The sequence below is a fragment of the Ictalurus furcatus genome, chromosome 5, assembly GCF_023375685.1.
Source record: "Ictalurus furcatus strain D&B chromosome 5, Billie_1.0, whole genome shotgun sequence".
Classification (NCBI taxonomy): Eukaryota; Metazoa; Chordata; class Actinopteri; order Siluriformes; family Ictaluridae; genus Ictalurus; species Ictalurus furcatus.
This window is the reverse complement of record NC_071259.1, coordinates 9234225-9242773: the sequence shown is the minus strand read 5'-3', so window position 1 is coordinate 9242773 and position 8549 is coordinate 9234225. Positions and strand designations below refer to the sequence as shown.

At 38.5% G+C, this 8549-nt stretch overlaps 1 protein-coding gene across 22 annotated transcripts in view; it reads left to right on the top strand.

Annotated features, from left to right (window-relative positions):
• Positions 1-6903: 6903 nt before the first annotated feature.
• Positions 6904-8549, top strand: part of LOC128607639 (membrane-associated guanylate kinase, WW and PDZ domain-containing protein 1-like) — a 151704-nt gene continuing 150058 nt past the window's right edge. For 14 of the 22 annotated variants that reach the window (XM_053624690.1, XM_053624682.1, XM_053624679.1 and 11 more), the window contains exons 1-2: positions 6906-7160; positions 7440-7846. In XM_053624690.1, coding sequence (XP_053480665.1) covers positions 7552-7846 — 295 coding nt within the window. In that variant the 5' untranslated portion in view covers positions 6906-7160; positions 7440-7551. Of the gene's footprint in view, positions 7161-7439; positions 7847-8549 lie in introns of all 22 variants that reach the window. The other 8 variants (XM_053624691.1, XM_053624688.1, XM_053624692.1 and 5 more) reach the window with 2 other exon arrangements.

Here is an 8549-nt window from a genome sequence, read left to right as displayed (position 1 = left end):
CACGCGCATATATATATATATATATATATATATATATATATATATATAGAGAGAGAGAGAGAGAGAGAGAGAGAGAGAGTATGTGCATAGCAAAACAGTAATTGCAATGTACTTTTAGGCTACTACATATTTATTACTGGAATTATAATTATGCAAACATTGTGGATATTATTACTGGCGAATTTCTATAAAGCTTTCCTAAACATGAACACTAAATGTTGCAGTATATTCACTCCATCTGGTTTACACTTCACACGCAACACTAATATCAATAGCAGACTATACTATGTGTGGTTAATAGAATGTTATGGCATCACTGTCTCATGGGAAAAATGTAATAAAGGTTGTGTTTATTCAACAGCAAGGGAAAATCAATCAGACTGTTCGACTGCCAGGTTAATATTTAATTACTCTACACTGATCCTGATTTCCAGCCAGTTTTCACCCTGATTCTTTGAAAATGCTCGTTATAAAGAATCATTTACATTGGGCAGTTGTAGCTCTGTGGTTCCCTTAAAAACCACTTGCACAAAACAAAGCAGCCTAGAAGGTAACATATAGAAAATACATTCCCCATAATCCTATCTAGAAGGCATGAATGAAGGTGGTGGTAATGTTAATGTTACTGTTAGTGGTGATGGTGGTGTTGGTTGTGGTGATGGTTATGGTGGTGATGGTGGTGATGGTGGTGGTGGTAGTGATGATGGTTTTGGTGGTGGTGGTGATGGTGGTAACAGTGGTGCTTATGGTGGTGTTGGTGATGGTGGTGCTGATGGTATGGTGGTGATGATGGTGGTGTTGATAGTGTTTGTAATGGTGGTGGTGTTGATGGTGATGGTTGTGGTGGTGGTGATGGTGGTGTTGCTGGTGATGCTGATGGTGATTTTGGTGATGGTGCTGGTTGTGGTTGTGGTTAGGGTTGTACTAGTGGTGATGGTGGTGTTGGTAATGGTCGTGATGGTGCTAATTGTGGTGATGCTGGTAATGGTGGTGCTGATTTAGTTGTGGTGGTGGTGATGGTTGTGACAGTGGTGCTGATGGTGGTCTGGTAATGGTGGTGCTGGTGCTGGTTGTGGTGGTGGTGTTAGTGATGCTGATGTTGATGGTAGTGTTGGTGATGGTGGTGCTGATGGTAGTGGTGATGGTGCTGGTTGTGGTCATTGTGTTGGTGGTGCTGGTTGTGGTTGTAGTGGTGGTGGTGGTGGTGACACTGGTGCTGATGGTAGTGTAGGTGATGGTGTTGGTGGTGAGAGTGCTGGTTGTGGTGGTGGTGATTGTGGTGATTGTGGTGCTGATGGTGATGGTGGTGATGGTGTTGGTGATGATGGTACTGGTTGTGGGGATGGTGGTAATGGTGGGGTGGTGCTGGTTGTGGTTGTGGTGGTGGTGATGTATGTGGTTGTGATGGTGTTGGTGAATTCTTTTTAGTCCCTTAAATTCTCAGGAGTCATAAATGTGTCCAGATTTCATTGCTCACTTTCATAACCACATAATTTTCTTTTTAATTGGTTGCAATTTGACTGTGGAATAATTCATAGTATTTGACTATTAAGACAAATAACATAATAATAACCATGGATTTAAGAGTTAAAATAGGTGGCAACTACAGCCAGTTACTTGTCCTGATTGGTTGGATGTTGTTTGTTTTTTTTACTCTGAGCACATATTTTACAAAAAGTTATCCAATACCAACTGGGACTGTGTGAAAATGTATTTTCCCCTGTAGTTACTAATTCCTCAAATCTATGAAACTGCATTCATAATGGGGTTCAGCTGGACTAGACGCAACCAGGCCTGATTACTGCAAACACTGTTCAATCAAATCAACACTTAAATAGAACTTTTTCAACAGAATGAAGTTAGTTAAAAGGTTTTACCCAGTAACACACTATGGCAAAGAAATTCCAGAAATTATGAGGTGATGGGTTATAAAGTCTGGGAAGGGTTATAAAGCTATTTCAAAGGCTCTAGGACTCCAAAGGACCATAGTGAGAGCCATTATCTCCAAATTGAAAAAAACACAACATGGTAGTGAACCTTTCCAGAAGTGGCCAACCTTCCAAAATTCCTCCAAGAGCACAGCAACTACTCAACCAGTCACAAAAGAGCCAAGGACAACATCAAAGGGACTACAGGCCTCTCTTGTGTCAATAACGGTCACTGTTCCTGACTCCACTATCAGAAAGTGTCCTTGGGCAAGACACTGAACCCCAAGTTGCTCCCGATGGCAAGCTAGCGCCTTGCGTGGCAGCTCTGCTACCACTGGTGTGTGTGAATGTGTGAATGAGAACCAGTGTAAAGTGCTTTGGAACCACTAATGTGAAAAAAGCGCTATATAAGTGCAGACCATTTACCATGTTACATATTACATAGTATAACATTTACCAGCAGGAAAAAAATCACTGTCCGAGTCTTGAGTCCACATTTTCTATTCCTCGATTTTTTTCCCAAGTACTTGGGTTTAGTCTGTGGTTTAGACATTATTGAAAAAAACAGTGTCAGATGCTTCTACAAGATAAATTTGGCAATCTAAGAGGTGTGAACGACATGCAGGTGATTTGCATATTCTGAATAGGGAGTATAATAACTTAAGCAGCTGCGTAAATCAAATCTCCTTTCCCTTGTAAATATAAATGCAACTTTTGGACTTAAGGTAATAACTCTGAGTTTGGCCCTAATACATTAGATCAGAGAATCTATCAGTCATTATTACTTCCTTATTCATTTCTATACAGTATAGTCTTCACATAATTATATAAATGTTTTTTTTTTGTTATTTTGGGTCCTGTATACTGTATTCTAGCATGTCATATTTGAAATATTTCCTAATTTATAGTCTCCCTGACAACTGGATACTTTTCATTTCTTGGCCACATGTGTGTTGTTTCATTGTGTTATGCAAAAGGTCTACAGTTCACACCTGGTTCTGGTGTCTGTTGCTTCTGGCTCTCAACCTGAGGACCAGCAAAGCACATAAATCAGTGTACATTCATGAAAAATAGAAAGAAAATAGAAAGAAAAAAAAACAGCAAATTTTTTGAAAGGAAGTCATGTGATGTTAATATCTATTGAATTCTGCTTGTTCATTGTTCAGGTTTCTAGGTGTGCCTACAATAAATCATAACACACCTCAGCTCTGTTTGCCATCCTGTCATTTTGCTGTACAACTTATTCTGTCTGCAAGGTAAACATTCTCTATAACCCAGATGTGACACCTCTAGGAAGCCAAAACCATAGCGTGCACTTTTTTTAAAAAAAATGTACATACAAACTTCCTAAAAACACATCCTCCTTATTTGTCATGTCGTCAGTAATAGAAGCCATATTTGGTTATTGTCACAATTTCCCCTTGAGTCAGCGCTGTAGTATTGCAGTGTGCTTGGAAAACCGAAGCGCATGCTCGTGCACGAGCCAGATGCACGAGGGCTTAGCAAACGCACGCTTTTCGGTCTTCAATGACAGTGACTTTGTTTATGTTGGACACGTGCTATTGTTATGGTTATATTCTGTCATTGGTTGTTTTCCGAATGTGTGACATCATTGTTTTCAGCTGTCCGTGTTTAACCCATGATTACGTTTGTCATTTAAACCCCTCGTGTCTCTGTACACTTTGCGTAGTATTGAGTATATCTCTTTACCAAGCGGTTGTTCTTTGTTTCTCGTTTCTCGTCTTGATTCATATTATTGACCTCATTTCTCGTTACTCGACTCTGATTCTAGCCTTGCCCAATTTATGCCTGTTTGTATATAGGCTGACCTTTTGCCTGTTATTAGAATATGCTTTGGATTACTGTTTTGGATTTGTCTGCCTCTCTATCGCAATAAACGTGTTTTACTGCACTTGCATTCGCCCTAAACCTCCCTTACATGGAACCGTGACAGTTACACTTGTTTAGCTTTTTTCCCTTCAGCTATGAGGCTGTTATATTATAACTAATTGAAGCTTACGGCTAGTCAGTAGTACAATGCAAATTGCATGCTGAATTCATTGTACGCATAGCTAAACGTGTGTTTATAAAAAATATTTAAAAATTAGAAAGCCTGTAGATCATAATATAGTGTATATGGCTCACAACTTTAGGGACCGAGGTTCAATCCTGAGCTCAAATTACTGTCTGTGTGGGGTTTCACAAGTGCTCACTGTGATCATATGGGTTCCTTTCAGGTTCTCATTTTTTTTTTTATCTCACCTCATAAAACATACTGGTATGTAGCTTAGCTACTCTAAATTGCCTCTAGTCATGAATGAGTTTGTATATGTGTGCGTGTTTGTGTGTGTGTGGGGGGTCCCACTGATAATGTACATCTGGCTTGCACACAATATGTACATATCATAAAGAAATGGAAACTTTCCATCCAAACTTTCCAACTCTTGACTGGGCCATTATCTCAGATCTGTGTCCTTTAAGTCCTTGCAGAAGACTTTGATATAATTTCTGGAAGAAAACAACAACAACAACAGCAACAACAAATGTTTGAATCCCCTCCACTGTAGGTTTAAAATGGCTGTTATAAATTAAAACGGAAGTCTGAAATTTCAGGAACTAATGATTGTACCAAGAAATACCAAGAAGCACGATCTCTACCCTTTCAACCAAAGTTAACACCATTTTTCACCGGCAAGGAAAAAATAAATATAAAAATAAGTGTAAATAAATAATTAATTCAAAATCCTGTATGTGTAAGTTAACTCCCATGGGTTCCTGACTTCCTGACTATATAGATACATACGTATATATGCACACACACATACATACATACATACATACATACATACATACATACATTATCCCCAAGGATGTAACAAATAGAAATAAAACCTATTAATAATATAACCTTATATAATAATATAAAACATATTATCTAGCCATACCTGATCCTTTCATAAAGCTTTCAGTAATATATTTTTATTTATTATTACAAAGGATTTATAAGAGGTAAGTCCCCACATTTGTTAAAAAGGCCCCTTTAAAATAATGTATTCTTTCGCAAAGTCTTATGATTTTAAGGAAGTAATACTGTTTTCTTAGAACTGTAGCGCAAGAGTAGGTGCTCCAACTTTATTTTGTCTTATTTATAATAATTTATTGTGTGTACCCACTGGTACTGATCATACAGCATCAAACCTTTTACTTATTACGGTAATAGGATTTATATGTTGACATTTTACTTTAAGAGAGACTATAATAATGGGAAAAGCCAAAACATGAATCAAACATTTAGATGTTTGATAGGTGCAAAAGCAGTATGTTAGCCACTATACTGTAGTATATACTCTTATTCATGATTGTGGATGCGTATGTAAAATGATTCATATCTTTAAACATTTGTGTGCAAAGAAATATGTTATGTACTTACATATTTATCCTGTAAGAATAGAATAAAAGATGTGGAAACATGCATTTACCTAAAAATGGTAAAAAGGAGAAAGGTAAGATTTTAAATGAAAAGTAAACCAGTCTAATGTGCAAATATTAATTCATTTGACTTGTGCAGGGTTGCGGTGGATATGGAGTCTATCCCAGGACAATTGGATGTAAGGCAGGAATACATGTTGGATGCCGTATGATAATTACTGTTGGAGTGTATTTCCGTAATTCCAAAAGGTATGTTTGGTGCAAAACAATTACATCACCAAAAGAACACCATACCCAATGGTGAAGCACAGTGGTGGCAGAATCATGCCTTGGGGCTGCTTTTCTTTAGATGGAACTAGGCTTTAATCAGGGTGGAGGGAATAATGAATAGATCCAAATACCAGTCAATTTAGCCCAAAACATTAAGGTTTATACTTAAGATGAATAGGAATTTCACCTTTCAGCATGACAACTTGAAGCACAGCTCCAAATAAAAGAATGGCTTCACCAAAACAAGACCAAGGTTTTGGAATGGCCCACCTAATGGCTAGTAATGGCTAAATCTAAATACAATTGAAAATCTGTGGTAATTATCCACAAATTAATTATAGTTATTAGCCAGTCCATCACAGGGTACCATGCACACACCCTTTCACACCTAGGAGCAATTTAGCATAGCCACTGACCAGCATGTTACCAACATGTGAACCTCCACACACACACACACACACACACACACGCACACCCACCCACCCACCCACCCACCCACACACACACACACACACACACACACACACACACACACACACACACACACACACACAATATCCCAAGTTCAGGATCAGACCTGGGACTCTGGAGCTGTGAGGTGGCAACACTGTAAGCCTTTGTATCCTAAACATTGTTGCTGTTGTCAACCCTGTTGTGAGTCATATTTTGGTAATATTATCACAAAAACAGAAAATAAGATGAAATTAATTGATTGTAGTTTTTGAAAATGGAAGTTCAGACACATATTGTAAAACAATTGAAATGCTGTGCACATTGATAAAATAACAATATTTAAAAATAAAAACAAAATCCAAAATAGCCAAGCATAAAAAAAAGAGTTGCAATATTACAAAATGTTTCCATATTTTTATTTATGGTAAACATTCAGGAAACTATTTCAGTTACAGTAATAGTTGTAGACGTAAACATTTCAGTTGTGTGAATGCCACCTGAGATGTAACTAATATGTGAAAATATCTTCTTTCAAGTAACAAAGTAATAAAACTGAAGAATTTGAATAAAAATATGCAGCTAACTTGGTTAAAAAGTCACATATTCACATATTCCTGATAATTCCTCTATAACGAGTGCTTTAGTCTCTTTAGCTCCAGGACATCATTCCCAATCACCGTAAAATATCGCGGGATTACCGATTTAAAAAACGTTCAAATAATTTGGAACTAGTCTAAAATAGCATTAGGACCCTGGGACGGGCGTGACCAGGGTGTATACTAAACGACTTCTTAACGAATAATAAGGGTCACTACATAGGGTTTAGAAACCGCAATTTCATACAGGTTGTAGTGCACTTAAAAGGGTAATAGGTTTGCTATTCAGGATTCAGCCCAGGATTTCCCGTCTCCAAACGTCAACTAAACTAAGCAGTGCGCATGCGCGTCCTATTGAGTATCAACTCGAGAGCCGATAGCGCGAGCGCTGGTGTAAAGAAGGCTACCTGCTTAAAGGAGACGCAGAAAAAGATTAAATAAAACAAAACCGAAGACAAGACATCTTTCCGAGTCAAACTCTGAGGTAAAACGAATTAGAAACATTCCGAGAAAGTTAAAAATAAATAAATGAATGTAATTGTACTCAACAGTGTGTACTTTGTCAGAAAGTTAGTCATGTCGGAAAGTGACAGAAGTCTGTGAGGGAAATAAAAAAGTTTCACGCGCATTAATGAAAAAAGAAAGAAAACACGCCGCACAGAGGAATTGTATACTGGATATCACACCTACTTTCTGTTGGAGTTTTATTTTATTTTTTAAAAAGTTTTTTATCTAATGTGAGAAAATTCTTTGTGTGTAACAGAAGAGTGAAATATGACTCAGCCGGAGTGTGTGTGCGGGTCAGCTGAAGTTCCCTCAGGTTCCCCGGCTGCTCTTCTTCATATACACTGAGACTGAACTGGGTTACAGTGGACATGTCTAGAACCATCCAGAAGAGGAACCACTGGAGCAGCAGAGTGAATGAGTGCTCGGTGCGCAGGACCAGTGACGGGGAGCTGAACGTGGAGCTACGCGGCGGCGCACAGAGCGGACAGTTCAGCTACATCGCGGCCGTGAGGAAGGATGTGGTGTATCAGTACGGACAGCTGACTGAGGGAGACCTGCTGCTGGAGGTCGAGGGCTTGCCCGTGTCCGGCTTGCCCCTGTACGACGTGCTGGCTCTGCTGGACAACACCAAAGACCCCGTGCGGATGAAAACAGTCCGACAAGGTGAGCTCAGGAGCGGGACACGCTACTGATACACTGTTTCTGCCGAGCACATCAACCTCAGCGTTTCCATCATGACTTTATAAACATCATAAACAGCCAACTAGGCATGACGAAGCAGGTGACTTCTCAGTGCCTTTGGGAACTATTTGTGGGATGTTTCTCTTGTAAAGTAGGACAGCAGAGAGAGAGAGAGAGAGAGAGAGAGAGAATTTAAAAAGTCTACCCAAAAATTGCAGGGTTTTTTTGTGATGTAAATAAAACCAATATAAATCATATCAGATATTTTCCCCCTCACCTTTAATGTGATTATAGCAACCAACAAAATTCAAATAGAAAAGTTTATGCTCAGAATGAACCAATCACATTCCAGCTCATGTTCAGAAGTGATTATCATCATACACCTGGCATCACTTACGTGATCCTAATGAACCCCAAATAAGGATCAGAACTTTCTGTAGGATTTTCTTGGTTTCATCCGACCGCTGAATCCAATATGATGAATATAATGAAAGGTATCTAGTATTTCCTAGTATAAGACTACCATAAACCAAATATAAGATTATTAAACGTATTTCTATTAGGGCTGCAACTAACAGTTATTTTGATAATCAAGTAATCTGTCGATTATTTCTTCGATTAATCGATTCGTTGGGTTAAAAGGCCCATTATTATTTTCTGTATTTTTTCAAAAAAACATGTTATT